This window comes from Synchiropus splendidus, chromosome 13 (assembly GCF_027744825.2).
Source record: "Synchiropus splendidus isolate RoL2022-P1 chromosome 13, RoL_Sspl_1.0, whole genome shotgun sequence".
NCBI lineage: Eukaryota > Metazoa > Chordata > Actinopteri > Syngnathiformes > Callionymidae > Synchiropus > Synchiropus splendidus.
Window position 1 is genome coordinate 6526414 of NC_071346.1, and position 19944 is coordinate 6546357.

A 19944-nucleotide genomic window follows, 5' to 3' on the forward strand; every position below is an offset into this window, starting at 1 on the left:
ATACTGGAAATCTTTTGCATGTCAATATTCCAAATAGAAGCAGGTACGAGGCACTGCACTGGCTCGGATAAGGCGTGTCACGGTGAATGGTGATTGTAATGGAAAATGAGAAGCCATTATTAGGCCTCGTGTTGTGGCTTGTGAATGGCTACATTGTGTTGTAAAAGGACGAGCTGTGATAAAATATTTCCTACTTGGATATTCAATCTTTTCTCGAAGATTTCAGCTGCGACTTGAACTACTGTCCGCACTTGTCGTTCATCGGTGAACAAGTATCAATGTCAAGACACCCGCCCTAAAAACACTCACCAGCTTAGCAGCTACGCAATTGTCGACTTGTTCGGAGTGATTTTAGCTGTTCATTCTTTCAAATAAGAGTGAAGCATCAGCAATTGGATCTGCATGGTAACATTCTCTCTCTCTCTCTCTCTCTCTCTCTATATATATATATATATATATATATATATATATATATATATATATATACACACAGTATATACCTGTATATGGATATATGCGTTGTTCTGGTAATAAATCATGAACTACCTAGAAAAATCGACTGTAACCTGTGAACTGCATTCACACTAGCTGTGGTTTTGCTTTAATTGTTTTTATTTATTTATTTCTTATTTACCGTTGTCAGAATTAACAACCTCCCTGGAATCATTTAAGTTCACTAGAGCGATGTTAAGCAGCAGGGTCACCACCAAGTTATCAGTCAAACAAGTTGAGAAATCAACCATGCGGAATTAAGGAGGTGGGATCTAACACGTTGTACGACAAGCATTTCACTTCACCGTCAACCCGACCTGACATAAAGCTGCTTGTTCGACGACACGTGTCCTGAATGGAGATTCGCCTTCTATTCTTGAACACTTTCTCATATGTGGTTTGATGCGACTGCATTTCTGAAGTCTCATTTCATGCACATAGCACGTAAGGTATGTAGACAGTTGCATTTATCCCTCGACAGAAAGCTTGCTGGCTGCTGCCATACGTGGGTCGCATGACTCCTACACCTATCAGATGATTTACAGAGGCTGCCTCTGCTGTCCTGCTGCATTAAACCAGAGTCCACAGCACTTTGCTTTGGATGATTTGTCAAAATGTAATCACAGTCGAACACAACGCCGCGCTAATTTCAATCGCAGCTGCTAACCTTTATCTAGATTCCTTAGGGGTCAGCACATTGCAGTCTGCCCGCAACTTCTGCTCCGTGGGACTCAAAGTTTTAATGGGATGTGATTTGCGGCGACTCATTAAAAGTGCTGTCTCATCGCTTGCGTTGCAACGCACTGAAAAGCCAAGATATTGTTCTGCGTCCTTTGGACGGAGTGGATCCCACAAGACATGAAATTCTTGTGGATGTGGTGAAAGGGCCACAACAAAAGAAGCCCATTGTGTCGTGACGAAACTCTTAATTTTGCCTGACAAGTTCTTCGTGTAATGGCTGACCACATTCTCTGTCAAAAAGTGGGTGTCCCACGTTGTTGAAACAGCTTTTGTTTGAAGCCCGAAATGAAACGTGTTTTCTGAATCACGACCATTGCCGGAGTAGTTTGAAGGCCATGGTGAAAGATGTGTGCACCCCCAGCAGGGGGCTACACCTTGAGTATCTACTGAAACATCGACTACGTTTGGTCCACCATGTGTAGCTAAAACACTTTATAACCCTTAGAATGTCGCTAAATGGCTACACTTTGAGTGCCGTCACATCACTCACTCATACGCCAGGCCTCATGCTAGTCTGTTTCGGCGATTTTAAGGTGAGGAGTTGCTCCGAGGCTATACATTTTTAACCGTCTGCTCTGTCATTCATTACTCACTATTGCTAAGCTCTGGCGGCTGACAGCACAGTTGGTGTTATTGATTTTGCTGAAAAGAAATCCTAGATTTTCTGGGTGCTGTTTTTTTGGTCCAAAAATGGCAGCGGTGACCAATGTTCAGCCCTTGCAATGGTCAGCACTGCTGGACTGATAATATTTATTGCAGCTGGACACGGCAGGCAGCAGAGCCAACCCGGGTATGATTCAACATGATTCGTTTTCCACTCGCTGAAAGCAGAATGAGACATTGACATCATTGAGAAAATCACCTTTTCTATTTTCCATCAAAAGCTCTGGATAATGATTGTCCCAGTGGAACAATGATTGGTACAGTTCTAGGCCGGGAGAGGTTTTGTGGGGAGTGCAGGAGGCGGGGTGGGGGGGGGTTCTTCTCTCGGCAACAAATCAAAGAGCAGGACTTCTCCTGTGTGATTAAAAAGACTCAGAGGAACCCGTGAGCATGCCAGCAGAGGTTACCTCACCACCGGTCACTGGCTCCGTCTTTGTCGCCCCGATTTGAACGTTGCTATTTTGATGGAAATGATCAAGGGCCAGCGCTAAATGGTTCTGAGTCACTGCTGTTTAGATCAAAGGGGGCTAATAACTTTCTGTTACAGGTTGCACTCATAGTTTTGCACTCCACTTGCATGAGGACAAGTCAGTCATAGTGGTCACTGTTACTCTTGTTGGAGGCCCAGTTTAAGTGTAATGAGGGAAAGTTAGTGGATGACTATTAGTGTGATCAGAAACAAAAATATATATAAATGCATAAAAAGAGACAAAAACAGTGTTTGCCCCAGGGCATGCAATTCGGTTCGTCCTCCTTTCATTTCCTGTCCCTCCTGTTTCTTTTTTGTTTATTCATTTAATTTATTTTAATTTTAAGTTTTTTTTTATTTATTGAAGTTGTTTTGTACACAATGATGTTGCTTTGTGGCGACCTTGCTATGGCAGTATTGGGCCACATGTGGTCCCCGGGCCTCACATTACTGAGATTGGTCATGGCGGCTTTGCTTCCAAAAATCGAATTTAAACAAGATCACTCTCTTTTTGTGCTTATTGAAGTCATAAAATCTTTTTTTGTCTGGTGTTTAAATTTTGGGTTTCTCAGAAACTGACTCAGAAATGTGCTTGTTCATTTAAACATGGGTTTTAGCTGATGAACTTTATTAGAAAAGGTGTCATGCAGTATTTGAATGGGTTTATTCATGTTTAAAGTACAAATCCTTTTTTGAAGCATAATTGAAACCAAAAGCATATACATGAGACAGAACAGAATGGATGAGTGTGACTGCAGAACACATGGGTTTTGGCTTCACTGTTACAGAACCACGACTGTGCCAAGACAAACCCTTGAGTCAATGGATCACTCCCTCAAAAATGTGTGTTAGTGCAGCGTCGCCAGGCACTGACCTTTTGTATTCCAGAAACAATGAAAAGTGATGCATGTGGACACCTGGAACAAAGCATTTATACCAATGCAGGCTCCGGCTCCGGCTCTGCTGAGCCATCTTCACCCCCTGTGTTAATCACGAGGGCTTTCCGTAGGTGGGAAGAAGTGGAGAGAGTACAGAGAGCAATTTAAAAACCCGCGACCTGCTATGAGTGGAGACGGTGAGGTCAAATATTCACTGTGATGAGAATAAAGTTCAACACCTCATTTCATTTAGCTTTGATTTACATCTAAGAGGTTCTGCCAGCTGGATGTTGGAGAAGACCTCTGCGATTGAGCAGGAGCCTGTTCACGTGCCTGGATTTACATCCGTCTTCCTTTGAACCTTGCCGTCTTACCTACTCGTGGATTTATCAACAGTGTAAGCCTTCAGCAATTTTCCTGTTGGATGTAAGAGACAATGACCGTCATATGATGTGCTCCACTTAAAACAAGATTATCTGATGTATTTAACACTCCGATTTGGTCTTTAGCAGACATGTCTATCTAGGTGGATGCGAGATAGTAACCACCATATTGCTAGGAGTGTAGCACACTTCTGCTCATGCTTTGCAGAAAAGCTCGCTATAGAAGCCCTGCACATGCTGGTAACATGGTCAGTTTTGTATCCCACCAAAGCATCAAGCCGCTCATCTCAGTAACTGGCAGAGCGAAATCCCTGTCGCTGGGCTCTGATAACTTCAGAAGGATGTAGCCCAGCTTTATCAGCCCCTGGCTCCGGTGACACCATAATCCACACAATGCTCGACTGTCACCGCACTTGAAAACACGGAATCATTTCATTTAGCCAACAAAAGACGGCGCATAATTGGAGCGTCTCCTTGGGCCTCTCCTTCGCGTCGAGCCGCACAATCGCTAATTTTCAAAGGCCAAATATTAGTGATTCAAAAGAGCTTTACCGTCATTATGTGTTTGTTCTCTGGAGATACAATCACTTGGCTTCGGGAATGAGAGGTACTTAAATGTTAGTGAAAGGCGATGATGGTGGGCTGTCGAACTGAACGCTAACCTGCCTCTGAATATATTTGGAATAAATGTCCTTCACCGCTTACTTTCTTCTGATTTGAGAGTACTTAAGATGCGAGCTGCTAGATGCTGTCGTTTATATCACAAATACTATTTCTTTGGCTTCATCAGTTTTGTTTTGAGGTCATAATCACATCTTGAATTTTAACAATAATAATAAGAATGCTACTATAAGCATAATATAAAATTAGAGACAACAAGTCCGCTTTTCTGTGTCACAAGTCTTTAGTTGTTTGCACATCCAGTTTTCGTCGCTTGTACTAGGTCAGGTCGTGGGGGCAGCCGCTAAGGCGGCCTAGGCTAGCCTCATCCCAGATACCCCCTCCAGCATTTCGGGAGGAATACCGAAGTGAGACGCAATTTTTGAGTCACACTTCACTACGTGTTGACAAAAACAACTGAAAGCTAACCCCAGCGTAGGTGTCAACATCCCAATGTAGGGGGCCCATATGCTGTTGTAGTGCCGGAGAGAAACCTGCTGAGACACTCCCTGGGTAACTCAGCGAATTGGTCTCTGCCTCAAGGTCTCCTCCCAGACAACTCGCTTGCCTGGGCGGTGTCCTAAATAGGTGTTTGAGCCTGGTCACGGGCGCCGGCATCATCATCATTGTATTTTGTCTCTTTATGGTATGCAGATTTTGTTCAGCTATTATATTTTTTTCAGTATGTTTTTGTAGCATTGCTGTTGCATCTAGGGTTAACCACATACACAGTGTGTCGTGTTACCATTCCTCGCAAAATTTACTAGTGTAACAACTGCAGAAGAATTAACCCAAAGTGTTGCAAATTGGAATCCAAGAACATGCAAATTGGATCAGACATACAAACCGACCAATAAAGGGCAGCTTTGCATCGACCCGACTGGCGGCAGTGCTTCCCCTGTGTAACATAAAGCACAGCTAATGTATGTCAGTCCACACTTGGATCACGTTTGAAATCTCTAGTTGGCCATTGGAAGGGATTATTTTCTGCTTTCAGTTTCCAGCTTGTGTCACTCTCCATATTTAAATTCCATCCACCTGATCCACTCACTCAATCTTAACTATTTCTTGATTCGGCTTCAGTTCCCTTTCATCCATCAGTGATCTAGAAAAGGAACACCAAGGCTTCTGTGTTCAACAGGAATTGGCTTTGTTTCTCCGAAACATCTGAAGGTGACTGCTAGCATGACGGGGAATCTGGTCACCTTGTAATTGCTGTGTTAAATACTGTAATTATCGAGCAGGCTTCGTGAACGTGACGCGTCTCTCTGGTATAATTTTTAGTGTTCTGAAAGAGAGCAGTTAAAAGCTATGATCAGAACAGTATACAGATGTTTGGTGGTGAAAAGGGAGTGCGCCAACGCGATAAAGTCGTGGTATCAATATGTTTTTTCATCGTTTCCTGAAGAACGCTGCAGCTTTAAATGTGCACGCCAGCAGCTTAAGTGTGTGTGTGCTCATGCAACATTGCTTTAGTCTTCTTAATTGCCTGTGACAGTGAGCACAGAACAAACACTGCACATTTTTTTTCATGTAAACCCTTTACATATTTTATAGAAATGCACAGAGAACACTTTGCGTGTTTGAAGTGGAGTGCATTCGCAAAACGCCTTCAAGGACTTTGCCTGCCGAAAAAAGCATTCCAGCGTGAGCCGCTAGATTTATCTGTGGAGAAAAATGTTTTTGACATTTATCAAAGCACCTAATGTCACCTCTAGTGATATGACTGCCTATTTCGCCAAGGTTGTGTGGGTTGCCACCAAAACGACGGTACTAATCCTTCCAATTCTGCCGAAATACGTGGAGTGCCTTTCATGTATTTTAATCAACGGGTCTGATTTTGTGACGCACGGGAGAAATTCGAAATGCTAATTCGAATGAGTCTTTTGGCATTTTTTGAAACAGCATATTTTACAAAACAAGACCCTCTCAACATTCATCTGAATAGATATCACTGAGTGCTCTCTGCAGATCTAGCGATGTCTGTGTTGGCTTCCATTTCATTTATAGTTTGTCATCTTGTCCTTCTGTAAAAGGGAGGTGATGAAGAGGGTGTAGGCAGGATGGAACTGACAGAAACGACTGCGACAGAATAGTACTCGAAGAGTGTCAGGCTTGGTTTAAAGAATGTTGTAGATGCCTGGGAGGCGAAGGGGAGGACTGCTATAGAGACTTGGTGAAGGATTGGTGCAACTAGAAAGGAAGATTGGTATAGGTTGTTTGCCTTCCTGAGACAAACCTGATGGGAAATACCTAAAGAAGCTGGTGAAGATCTGCTGTTATTTAGAGGTAGAGGTAGGCGCTCCCACAGATATAATGAGCCGCATTCTGTGCTGGGCACAATGTTTTATTACAGTACAAATGTGATGTCACAAGAGCCTTTATTCTGTCTTCCCAGGGCTTTTGTTTCATTTTTCATTGTCACATTACTGGCAAGGACCACCCCTCTTATTCAGGTCACATTCCTCTGCTGAACTATTTTTTAATTGGCACAGGTATTTGCCCGACTGAGCACTTCTTCCTGGCCAATGAGGAAACACGGGGTATTTCTCAACTGTCACTGACCTCCCTTCTGAATAATGATTGACCGTGTTAATAAATCGGGGGACTCGCGCCAGAGTGAGTTCTGCCTTGTCACAGTAGCGGCCCGCTGGCTGGACTCGCCACCTCCCTCCTATTTGGCAGGGAAGCGTTAAAGCTGAGATCGTAGGCCGATTTCTTTTTCCGCTGCGCGCTCCACATTCCAAATTGAATGTATCTCTCACTATTCCGCCAACTATTTGTGTCTGAGGTAGAGTTTTCACGTGATGGAGCAGACAATAGAGTGGCACGCTGGCTCTTGGGAGAGGTTAGACAGGGTTTTTGTGTTGCTTGTCAGCGAAGGGGGGGGCATATAAATTGTGAATAGGATCATTGAGTCGGAGGTAATTTTGGGCCTCGGTGCTGGGAATTAGTTGGACAGGCTTTCTGCTGACAGGCCTGTTTATCCCCCCTCTGTCAAGTCCTAGTCTTTTTTTTTACTCCCCAACCCCCCAACCTGCTTTCGCTGCATCGGCATTTTGGGGGAGGCCTTTATCACGGTGCCCATGACAACACGTCTGATAGGGTGTGGCAACCAAGATCCCCTTTAGCCTCATACCTTAGGGAGCCGGTGCATCCAGATATAGATAAGTTGCAGCAGCTGAAGCGCATTTATTTGGTTTTCGTAGCCACTAGAGTGTGTCTGATAAATGAATAGACACATGCTGGACATCCCCATTCATTATCATTGGAAACAGTACTGCCTGCTGGGAGTTTGTGCAGCCAGTGCCATGGGGGACGGCCATTGAAGAGCCACTCAGAGGTGCCCTGGAAACCACAAGTCGAACCATGTGGAAGTGTTTGGGCTCAGCTCGGCAAGAGGTCTTGGTTAAAAGACTGTCAACTACACAACTCGCGTAATTCAACCGGCCTGTTAAAAATTGTCAATAGGAAAAAAATGCGGGTCCTTTCACCAGAAATCCCTGAGCGGAGGCTCTCAGACAAAGAGTCGTGTTGGTCAATGAAAATAGCTGATGAATATCAGCTATTATTTTGTTCACTGCTCTTCATGTAATACAGTTCGCAAACTATGCATGTTCTTCAATGGTCTTTTCCAAGGCTACACTACCGTTGTCTCTGGAGGGCAGGTGTGACAGTCTGAAGGTCCCATACCACGATTCATTTTCCAGCGTTGTGAATGCATGAATGGAATGATAGTACTGTTGAGAAATCTGATATCTTAACTCATATTTTGGGTTTTGGCCGACAGGAATGTTTTCAGAGTGGGTCAGTGACCGTAGCAGACGTATGCCCTTCTAGCTTGGGATGACGCAACTGATGATAAGTTCTGACTAAACGCTCACTAGAAGGTCGTCCAGTCTAGTTGCATATTTATCGGTTTGGAAACCGCAAGGTCATTTGTGACGGAAAGTATCTGGAAAAAAAAGCATGATTTGTGCCGCTCATTTAGTCGTTATTGTCCAGTCCGTTTAACAAGGTTGTTGTACACGGCTAAATACTTAAGTGAGTGATGTGATCAAGGTCATCAGCAGTCCGAAAACAGTCTGCTGTTTTTATGTGACGAAAATAATTCCACCTCTGCAGGCACTGAGAGATTTATTAGCAAACGGGTGTGGTGCACTTTGGCGGAATTGACATCAAATGGCAGAAGGATGCTAATAAATGAGGCCCCGGGGTCGGGCCAAAGACTTTGTTCAGTCTCCTCGCTGATAAAGTGCGTCGTCTCCTTGAGCCCAGAGGAGCTTCAGGAGTGCAAATGATACTCTGAAGACATCACCGGGTCCCCAAGGTATCAGCACAAAAGAAGATTAGCTACCACCCTTCAAGGCTTTTGTTAAGTAATTCCACATCTGCTTTAATAATTCACGGCGTCCGCAGCCGAGCCTGCACACAAATTTTATCATCTGACGTTGTGATCTCCGGCGCCCTGAGGAGTCTGATGTTAGGGAGGGGGGTTTCAGTCGACACAGTTGACCAGCTCGATCAGGAAAGCAACAAACGTATCCATTATTATTATTTGCTTTATAACATAACATAAAATTTGTTGTGTTTCTGAGGTGCGCCATCAGTGTGAGAAGTAATTTGCAGTTGTGCTTTATCATTTCTGTATTTGTTTGCGGAACTTTTCTTTGAATAGAAAACCTAAAAAAAACAAGATGAACTTCGTCGATGTGTATTGGCGCTCACTTGCAGGAGCTACTTGCTTATGCGGTTCTGTGGTTCACTTGTAACATGAAGCCATGTTGTATCACTTCCACGCCGGGCCCCTCTGGGACCCGAACCCCCCACGAGCCACCTGTCTGTGGTGTAGGTTTGTGCGAGTATCGAGGTGTACCTGCTGTTGAAATAAACATCACATGCTCTTGCTTCTGCCTCTCAAGGCGCTGAGTAGTCATCCATGGAAGGCATCCTGGTATGTCATGGGGGACTAAGCTAGCATGTGATCGCCTTATCCTGAATAAAAATGAGTTATATCCAGTTGTTTATGTGTGTTTAATTAATACCTCAACACTGGTAAACGCGTTTACTTAACACCTGAAGTCTGATGATTGTCTGTTTTTTTAATTTACCTTGAGGGGTTCTCTTTTGCAACTCTTTCCTTCACTGCACCTGTTTTGAGCAATGCCTTTGAGGAACAGCTTGAGGTGAATAATGCATGAGTGAGAGGGAGAATCAGAAAACCTTTGTGGACCCTCTGTCTATCTTAATGTTTTTCTATCTTCTCCTTGCTCTATATGTACAGCCGTAGCGGCCTGAAACTTTTTGTTCCTCCACGCCGCAAGGCTAATTTGTAATGTGAAATATGTCCTTCTCTTGCAGTGAGGTTTGTCGACTGCGGCCGTGGTATTCCGGTGAGATTGGAATGCAGCAACCCGTCGGACTTCCGGATAGAGGCAGATGGAGTGGTGTACGCTGCCAGGAGTCTTCAGCTCTCCGGCGTCCTCGCGTCGCCTTTGCTAATCAAGGCCAACGCCGACGCCACACAGCAGCAATGGATCACCCAAGTCAAACTCACCCCGACCGGCGCCACCGACCAGCAGGTAAACATGCCCCTTCCCGATTAAATACTTCTCCCTGACTCACATCCCTTCACTTGAGATGAGTATTGATAGATTCTGCCCTCGCATCAGGCTTTTTATCAGCCGCACGGCACATTCACAGCTGACTAGTTCTCTAAATTGTAGCAGGTGTTCCAAAAGGGTGGATGGATGCTTTCTAATTAAAAGTTAATGTGTCAATTTACTAGGTGCACAAACAGTCTCAACATGGTCAGCAGGTAGCAGGAGCAGGTGCCAAACAGCTCCTCGTAATCGCTCTTTCATCGGTTTACGGTCACATTGTTCAAGGGGATGTTTCTCTTTGGAGTTAAGTAGCGGTGGAATGAAGAGCTGCTTTGGTGTTTTGAGAGATAAAGTCAGCTTCAGATGAAGAATATTAAACATCTCTGTCTGATGGTGAAGGGAGGAAATATACCCATTAGCTTAGTAAGTGCTTACGTTCTTTCAGGGTTGCTACAAAGAGTTGGATAACAGCTCTTGCAAAAGCCATGAAACGGCTGTGCATTGTGGGTCATCTCATTTTTCCGGTGTGTTTACCGGGGATAGCAGAGCCGCCATCCAATCAGAGATAATGCCGGTTAATAGGCGTAATCAAACCTCGCGTTTAGCCCCGGCCCTGGATGTCGAAACCAGGATTAGGAGATGCTGCAGCTGGATCATGTTGTGTGTGTCTGTTGCCTAAAACAGCGACGTGACACAATGCTAGATGTGAGAGCAACATGCTGCTCCACCGGTGTCTTTCGAATGTCGCATTTTCAACCGAACAAAGTCTCGCACCCTCTGTGGGAACCTCTGAGAACATCTGTGTTTCAGACCTCTGTCTGAACTGCGGCTCCATATTTCTGTTTTAGTGGACCCGTCTTGCAGTCATTATGTGGTCACGTGTCAACATGGCGGTTGACCGCATTTCCAAAGCAGGGCCCCCTGTAATATTTTAACTGACAAATGAGAAAAGGAAGTTATAAAGACTGTCGAGTTGAAGCTGATTTAACCTAACTGGCAGTGGCAATTGTTCTGCAAGATGTGTTTATTTGGCTTGAACTGTTTGCCGTTCGTATGTGATAAAGCTAAATAGGTTTTCCTCAAGTGAATTGCGGGTGAATATTCAGCACTTGAGATTTCCAACATTAAAATAAAGTGCTGCTCGCTTACCGAGGCTTTCAAGCTGCAGGTGCGTTGGTCCGCTGGGCCGGAATTCAAGTTTTCCGCCCGTAATGATTTTGTGCTCTTTCAAAACACAGTCATTAGGCACCAATGCTCATTTACCATCCGGGGAGCAGGTATGCGCTTTTAATGACACCATTTGTCACTGTTGTTGGCCGGTCAAAGACAAATATATACACTCACCCTAAACACATAAACATGCTCAAGGATACCTTTCTATTCCCGAATAAAAAGTGACCTGTGCTCCTCAGCGCTGATGGAATTATTATTAAATTGTAATTCTGGGACGGTTACGAGGTCATGGAGGTCCACTGTGCGTCTTTTAATCACGTTGTTGATTACATTTTTTTATTACTGCGTCAATGCGGCTTCCTCGGGGAAACATTTTAATCGATGGCGAGCGCACAATTTCCTCATTAGCTCGAGTGTCCTCCCACGCTGTGTATACACACCTATGCTGGAACCTCGGGTCTACAGCGCACCGTCATCCACCCTCTTCTCAAAGGGCAAACAGACACATAAGCGCAATTCCTTGCCACCCACTCGCGAGCATCCAGGCCGTCACTCTCCCGGCGACTTCCAGCAAGCCAAGAGAAGGAGGTCGCTTCAAGAGAGGTGTGCGTGAAGACCTCCAGCGCTGCACCGGAGATAGATGTGTAGTGGGCTGAGGAAATTCTGCTCACCATTCATCATTCCCCTATGCAGCTTCCCAATAATTACTGCTCGCACACGTACCTGTTTTAATAGGGTAATAGATATTTCTGAGTCCTGCTTCCTTCTCGATCTGTCGGCTCGCTTCTCTGCATCACTAATGTGCCAAAGCAGCGTAATCGGATTTCAAACATGATTAGTAGGAGCTCTCCGACGGCCCCCTTGATGTTCCTGAAGGAGGACGGGTCAAGTTTGGAGGTGGTGGAATTGGAAGTCATTTCTATCCGAGTATCAAGTAGTTTTGCCGTACGCCTCTCATCCACTCAACAGTTCTGTACCTAGAATTCCTGGTGTTTGTGTTGTGGTGGTAATTTCAACCAAATCTGAGACCCATAACTTTGTGTTTGCATTTGTTTTGATAAGTCAAAGGAAGACACAAACAGGGGTGTCCACTAGTGGCGCCGCTTAAAATATGCATTAAGTCTTAACAGCATGCAGTATCCGCTTCTGTTCAGTTATTGGAGGATCTCCTCTTGCGACTTGACCACTGTCATCCTTGCGGGTCACAATGTCTACGTTGTGGGCGCACTTCTTGCTGGTCACGTGAAAAAACTCTGTGGTCTTGATTCGGCTCCCAAGCCTTAAGTTTGAAACCCGAGTTTCACAGTCAGTTGTTGTTGTGTTAGCTTGTTCGCATGAGAACAATCGCTAATACTCAAGTCAAAGATTTACTCTTCTGCTTGTTGGATACATACAATAAAATAAAATGTTTATGCCATGCTCTAAATAATGGAATAATAACAAAAACCAATTTCCAACAATGACAAACTCATCCCAACTGAACAATCAATACTTAATCCACAAATACCTTTGTTATGAGTTTTATTCAAAAGCCGTGCCCATTTAAATTCAGCTTTCAATTTCAAGATCGAATAAATACAACGCTGAACAGAACATGTTGACTGTGTCCTCTTTTCCTCGGTTGCTTTTCTCTCCTTTTAAATAAAGCATCATAATGACAATAGATTGCTCTGCTGAAAGAAGATATAATAGAATATATATACAAGTAGTGAACACGCCAGCAGATTGAACAATGTGGCCTCTCCACTTATTGACACTGACAGATTTCACGTGTTGTTTTTCTGTTTTCTCTCCTGCCTCGTTTTGTTCAAGGTTATTTTAACTTTCTTTGGCACAACTTCAGTCTCTCTGGTCTCCGGAGCAGCATTGGCAATTTGAGCCATCTGTGTGTTTAGTGTCTGGCTTGCAGGTACCATCCTCCTTTGTTTCAGAACTCATTCATTACAGCCGAGGGAGGATGGCAGATCCATTATGGAAGCTGGTCCGACTGTGTGGGCGCATTTTATCAGCACATAAGAAGACGTCAGTAGTTGAAAGTAGACCTGAGTCGGTGGTGTTTTCCTTCACCGGCACCAAAGGATTTCGGCATGTGTTACCGTGCTTTGCATTTGCATTGAAAGGAAAAGTTTCGCACATTATATTCACGTTGAAGTTGGGAGCGACTCATTCAAACGCGCCGTACAGCTGTGAGGGTCATTTTTGTTTTAAACAAAGCACATAAATAGCTTCGAGGCCCATATTAAAATCCCCAAAACTGATACATTGAAGGTCCGCCCATATATAATGTTGGCAGTGTTTAGGCGTACAGTCTGCCCCCTTTAGAGCCCCCTCATCTCTACTCAGACCTCAAACTGAGAAATCCATTCCAATGCCTGAGCAGATACGTCACTTTTCGCTTGACGTCACTCCAGTTTGAGCTCCATGTTGTCTCTTTTAAGTTTCTTCTGACCACCTTTAGGCACTGTCGGGTTCCTCCAAAGCTAATATATGAAGGTGGTAGAGGTTCCAGCACTTTTTACCTACCATTATCTTGTTTACGTTTGGCTTTGCTGCTATAGGACCAGTGGTCTGTGTGTTGTAGGAGCGGTGTATCGCTGTGTATGGGGTAGAACTGTCAGTGATGTCACAGACTGTGTTCCGACACTTTGTTTTTGGAGTTAAATTGAGGCTGTGTGTGACGAAGAGTGAAATGTAGAGGGGGTTTGAGATGTTTGTAGCTTTGTGTTGGCTAAAAAAAGGAGGTCATGGGGCAGACCCAGGACATGTTGGAAGGATAAGGTTGGCCCTCCAGCTCCAGCTGCTGCCCCCTCGACATGAGAGACAAAAATCTGAATCAAACCCTGAAGGAGATTCTGTCCTTCTGAATTGTTACATTGCTTGTTTTCTGTTTTGTTTAGCTTCCATCCAACTTTTCTTTCAATTTAAGACTGTTGCTACGGTGAAGGTTACAAGACTCTAATTTTGCAAATGAAAGTGCCAATAGCTTTATCGGCTCCATCCTTCAACACCCATTTTTAAGAGAAAAAAAAAAGTATGTTCACCCGATCCAACTTAATCATCCGTTTACCACAATGGGTTGAACTTTCAAGGTCAAATTACTCACGTCTGAGGAAACGGCTACGAAAATGTGGGCTTGAATTATCACACTGCGAACACATGGCAGACCTGGTTCCTGCTTTTTTATTTAACTGGCAAATCTGTGATTCTCTCCTGATATTGCTGTGAATGCTATGTCAAGATTTATTGATAGTTGAATTTGTTGCTTTGAGCTACCAAGTCTGTGCTTCTAGAAGGCAAAAAATTTAGCTTTTCAGCTCAATCTCTGTTCCCTCTTCACAGGTCAAGGAAGCGGCTCTGACTCCGCTGGTGTCCAAAGGTTTGAAGGAAATAGTCTTTCCATCACGGAACACGGACAGCACACTGAGCCGCAAGAAGAGAGACTGGGTCATCCCCCCAATCAATGTCCCAGAGAACTCGCGCGGCCCATTCCCGCAAGAGCTTGTCCGGGTAACGTGATGCACCCCCCCACACACACACACACACACGCGCGCGCACGCTGACACACACTTACCCTTTCGCAGCATCAACAACAGAGCCTTTCGCTTGATATGACAACCCTGGAGGTCCCTGTAGCCTTGAGCTTCGGCTCGCAGGGTCACAGATACCACAAAGACTCAGCGACAAATCAAAGTGACACAAAATGGCCAGCTTGATTCCTCTTACAGGAAGTGGATTCAAAAGTGCTTTTGTCATGACAACAGTAGCAGGTATTTAAAGGAGACATTTCACTAAATTTGAAGAGTAGTCTATTGTAATTTATTCATTAAAAAAAGAATAACTGTGTCAAGAAGTTATTATTCTTTTCCCTATTTTTATTGTCATTTGAACATTATCTGTGATGTTTTATGAAGCAAACTGCATGTCTTAAGATGGACACGCGGATGCTTGCTACACACTAAGGGAGTCATACAGAGCACAGTTGCACACATGTTGGCACAGATGGGCGAGCGCTAGTCATGTGCATCGTGCACACACCTACTAGGAGAGAGAGACAGGTGATGAAAACTCGGCTGTCGCGTCAGATGGTGCAGGGATCTGTGCACAGTAAAGGCTTTGTCAAAAACACGACTTGAATTGTGCTTCAGTGCGTGAAGGAGTAATCGGGTTGCAACCCTACACTTACATTTAACACTTGAAATGAGCTTTAATAAGCGTTGGGTGGTCGATGTTGAACCAGTCGCGCTCAATAATCATCCAAAAAAATGCGTGCGAAAAGGTCATCCTCTTTGTTCCGAGTGAGTCTCGCTGCACTATTGTTACCATGTTGCATGTTTTAAAGGGGACAAATCTTGAGTCTGTGACAGCACAATAGTCCCTCAGTTGCTTATTGAGATACTTTGTCTCTTTTATTAGAGCACAAGGACACTCTCCGACTTTATTTGTGGTGTTCCTCCTCTCAGTCCTCTGCATGGTTTACAGAGGACAAGCATTCCCATGGACAGTGAAGAATTAGATCCCCCCTTTTTTCAGATTGGAAAGCTGGCTTATTAAGAGTTCAGTCCTGGACATGCTTTTTGTGTGTATTATTTTTAATCCAGACATATTAAACGGGATATTTCTGCGCCTTGGCGGGTGACAGCAGAAGGAGGAAGAGCTGTGTTTGTTCAGCGGGGATACGGCATCATGGCACACATGGTCTCGGTTTACACGGCAAACATTACAGACATCCCAGCCAAGATGGCGCTCCGTTTCCTCCGCGAGAGGAACTTCATCGCTTGAGAGAATCGTTATTTTGAATGTGTATTTAGCCTGTATTAATATTGTCTCACCGCTAACTAATCACTACGTCCACAGATTCGATCGGACCACGACAAAAACCGCTCCCTCAGGTACAGCGTGACCGGGCCTGGTGCCGACCAGCCTCCCACTGGCATCTTCATTATCGACCAGATCTCCGGAGAGCTCTCCGTCAATAAGCCACTGGATCGAGAGCACATCCCCAACTTCCACGTAAGCTGGACACAATAGTCTTTTCTTGTTTTTTTCCAAAGCCTTCTTGAATGATTCCCCGAAAGGTTTGGCTACATCTGCTTTCTCCATCGTGCTCTCCTGCCAGCTGGCATGTGCTCCAGGGTCATGTGTAACATTGCGCGCCCTGGGCAGACTCAATGACGGCCGGGGCGTCAGGAAGGTCCCTGGAAATCTGATTTATCCGTCTGAGAATTTCTGGGGTTTAAAACCATGTTTTTTAGCCGGTTGTGTGCGATACATTAACGTGACCCCGGCTCACAGATAATCTGGTCGTGAGTGGTTCATTTCTCTGCTTTCCTCAGCATTAATCTGGCACACTAATACGTTCATTTGTCTTCTTAAATGCTGCATGTCAGCAATTATTGTTAGCTATCAAAACAAAAATCACATTTATTATTTCAGTCTGTATTATTGTCCAGGCAAAGCTTTCAAGGTAGCGGGCTATCCACAATCCTGCTGTCATCTCGCCTGCATCAGCAGATTATTTTAACTGCTGGTGAAAGTCTGGAATTCAAATTCATAAATGGAAAGTCTGCCACCTAGGACTGTGCCTTTTGGTTCTTGTAAGAAATTCTTTAGCCTGCTTTGCGAAACCTGCAACTTTCTACATTGCAATAACGGTCCTCGCAAGCAAATGACATTTTGTGCTCTAACTTTCTCTTTATATAGGAAGCGTTTTCTATTGTTTTCATGGATATGTTGTCTAGTATGTCCAGTGTGACCGTAATAGCTAACTGTTGTTAGCTATGCTAACACCGCGTGACATGCCGCGTGACACCTCTTCGGTGCTTCTGCTGAAGTGGTGATAAGCATTAACTGTGAAAAAAATCCTTGCTATTCATAATATGATAAGTATTAATATTAGCGTTTCTGTTATTCGGTAGTAGCCATAACCATTTCACTTTCTCGCTGTGTGGTATTCGTATTCAATAGACATTTATCCTTAAATTTAGTTGGCTAATATCAGAGGTTGCAGTAAACAATGTATTTGTGTACTAAATTGTGTTACATATAGTGTTAATGTATGGTAATGTACTGCGATCATTATTCAATTATTTTATTATAATTCTATAGCAGTAGATAAGTGTCCAACAATAACTTAAACAGTGCAATAAAATGAATATGAGAACTGTTGGTTAATCTCTCCCAAGGTAAAATAAATAGGGCTGAATATGTTCAAAATGGTATTTATTTTCACAGCTGTTGGTTGGTTTGCGACGCCTCAGCGATCTCTCCAAATATTCCATTTTCACAATTGTCATTTTTGTGTGTATGTTTTTCTGGTGCCAAGTCCACCGGAACGGCGCAGCTAACCAGATGTGTTTACGTTCCCGCCTCCAGCTGAGAGCCCACGCAGTCGACCTCAACGGCAACCAGGTGGAAAACCCTATTGACATTGTCATCAACGTGATCGACATGAACGACAACAGGCCCGAGTTCACGCATCAGATCTGGAACGGCACCGTCCCAGAGGGCTCCAAACCAGGTACCTGCGTTAATGTCACGCATAAGCGATCGCTCGTCCCTGTTGTCGTACAGTGCGATCACTCACATCAGTCATGTCATCTTGCTGCATCCAACTCTTTGTGCTCAACTCCCGCAGGAACTTTCGTGATGACGGTAACGTCTGTTGACAAAGACGACCCCAAAACGGCTAATGGGATGCTGCGCTACAAGATCCTATCTCAGAATCCGGAAAGCCCGACCTCAAACATGTTTACTATCAACAACAAAACAGGCGGCATCATCACGGTGGCGGCGGGCCTGGACCGAGAGGTATTTCAACGTTGAGTCGACCTCATTACCGATGCTTGTTCTGGCCTTTAAGAAATCAGGGCTGCCTTCAATTGTGCGCATAAATTTCCGTGAGGAGTTACAGCAGTGTATTTGAATATGATGACGAAGCAACGGCTCTGTGCTGATGAGTCGCAGACTGGATCTGAATCAGTCGTAGTGAGATAAGCAGCTAAATGAGGGTAAAAGTGAGCTTCTCTTCTCAGTGTAATGTTTTTTTTAGGAGGGGGGGAGGTGTCTCCTGTGCAGCTGTAAATCATGTTTCATTTAATTGCTCGGTTGTGTGCTAAAATGAAAGGATGTAAAAAGCCGCACCATTTGGCGGAATCCTTGCGAGGGCAATCTGGCCGGGCGACTGCTCCGTCAGATCTGCCCCGGGGCCCCAGTTTCATGTCAGCCAGTTGCCACCGTGAAAGTGATTTGCCCTTTCCTCATTACCGCGCAACTGGTCCGTCACCTGAGCAGCTTTTAATGCGAAAAGAATCATTTGTCAGCGTCACGATGCCGCGCGTAGCCGAGGTGCAAAGAAAAAAAAAAATCCCTGCCATCACCCTGCAGGGAATAAATGAGATTTGTACAAGAAGGAAATATTAGTCATCGCAATTAAGAAGTCACATGAGATTTGTTTCATTGTAGCTGAACGCATTAGTGCTAATGTACACTGAATCACAGACTTATTAAATGCTGCGGTAAAAGTCGCCGCAATCCGATGTGGCCTCAAATAAATGCTATTTATGAAATGTGTAATGATGAGGTTTATGTTCCATGTTTCATTGGAGGGGATGTTTGCTCGCGATAAATACAACCAAAGTAGCATGTTTACTGTCGCAATTTTACTTCTGCGTCTCATAATCTTAGAAATAAAGAAGCAAATAGCGTTAGCTAGCCGCAAGCTAACTACAATCACAGTGGATAATATTTCTCCTGATAAATGTTAAAATTAAAGATGTAGTTGAGCAGGAATTGAGAGCTTAAAGTCCACTTTATTGTTGTGGAGAAAGAAGTAGTGGTGAAGACGTGTCACGGCGCCCCCTGTGTCCCTGGAGTGTCATTGCAATGTGTTCCTTTAATTTTTTCACCATTATTGTTGACTGACCTGACTTTTTTTTTCCCTCTTCTAGAAAGTGCCTCAGTACACACTGATCATCCAGGCCACCGACATGGAGGGGAACTCCATGTACGGCCTCTCCAACACTGCTACTGCCGTCATCAGAGTCACCGACGTGAATGACAATCCACCCGAGTTCACCTCAGACTCGGTGAGGAACTACTCTGACCAGTTTCCCTCGCTGACCTCACAAGTGTGTGCTAACTCAGCGTTTGGGTATCCTCCACAAAAGTATTTAATCATGCGTGATGCCCACTCAGTGTTGACACTAAGGGGACGACATGATGTCTGAAACGCCGGTGAATCACTCGCTCCACTTCTGTGCTGTAAGGCCTGGACAGCGGACGAGCTGACCACAACATGTTACTTGAAATGTCAAAAGCACAGTGCGTGGCTCGGCGTATTTCCCTACTTGCGTTTTACCGCGTCCATTTTTTATTCATACAGTTTTTCGGCGAGGTGCCTGAGAACCGCGTGAATGTCATCGTGGCGAACCTGACTGTGACTGACAAGGACCAGCCCAACACGCACGCCTGGAACGCTGTGTACAAAATCACCGGGGGCGACCCCAACGGCAGGTTCTCCGTGCCCACTGATCCAACCACTAATGAGGGCCTGGTCACCGTCGTGAAGGTAAGACGTCCTCTGCAGACTCCTCCCACTTCAGCCCTCGTGAGCGTCAACGCTGCAAGTGCTGTATGAATAATGTTAAGGGGGCGAGAGGTTAATGATGCTGTTTTACATCGCTTTGCTACAGAAGAGGAAACGGGAAATGAGAAGTGCCCATCTTACTTGCTGTTAGAATTTGTTATGCCTTTATTTTTCATAACTTTTTGATGATCTACGGAACGTTTCTTTTCCCTCAATTTGTTCAGTGTTTGATGCTTGCTGCTGGAAAATGAAAAACCGCATGACAAAATGGAGATATAATGATAGGATTATTGTTGGA

General features: G+C 44.5%; 1 protein-coding gene across 1 annotated transcript in view; it reads left to right on the forward strand.

The window, feature by feature from the left end:
* The window catches only part of cdh2 (cadherin 2, type 1, N-cadherin (neuronal)), a 60928-nt gene that overhangs the window by 27450 nt on the left and 13534 nt on the right, over positions 1-19944 (forward strand). Inside the window, exons 3-9 of the mRNA XM_053884450.1 lie at positions 9648-9868; positions 14402-14569; positions 15917-16072; positions 17435-17579; positions 17697-17869; positions 19009-19146; positions 19443-19628. Coding sequence (XP_053740425.1) covers positions 9648-9868; positions 14402-14569; positions 15917-16072; positions 17435-17579; positions 17697-17869; positions 19009-19146; positions 19443-19628 — 1187 coding nt within the window. The remainder of the gene's footprint in view (positions 1-9647; positions 9869-14401; positions 14570-15916; positions 16073-17434; positions 17580-17696; positions 17870-19008; positions 19147-19442; positions 19629-19944) is intronic.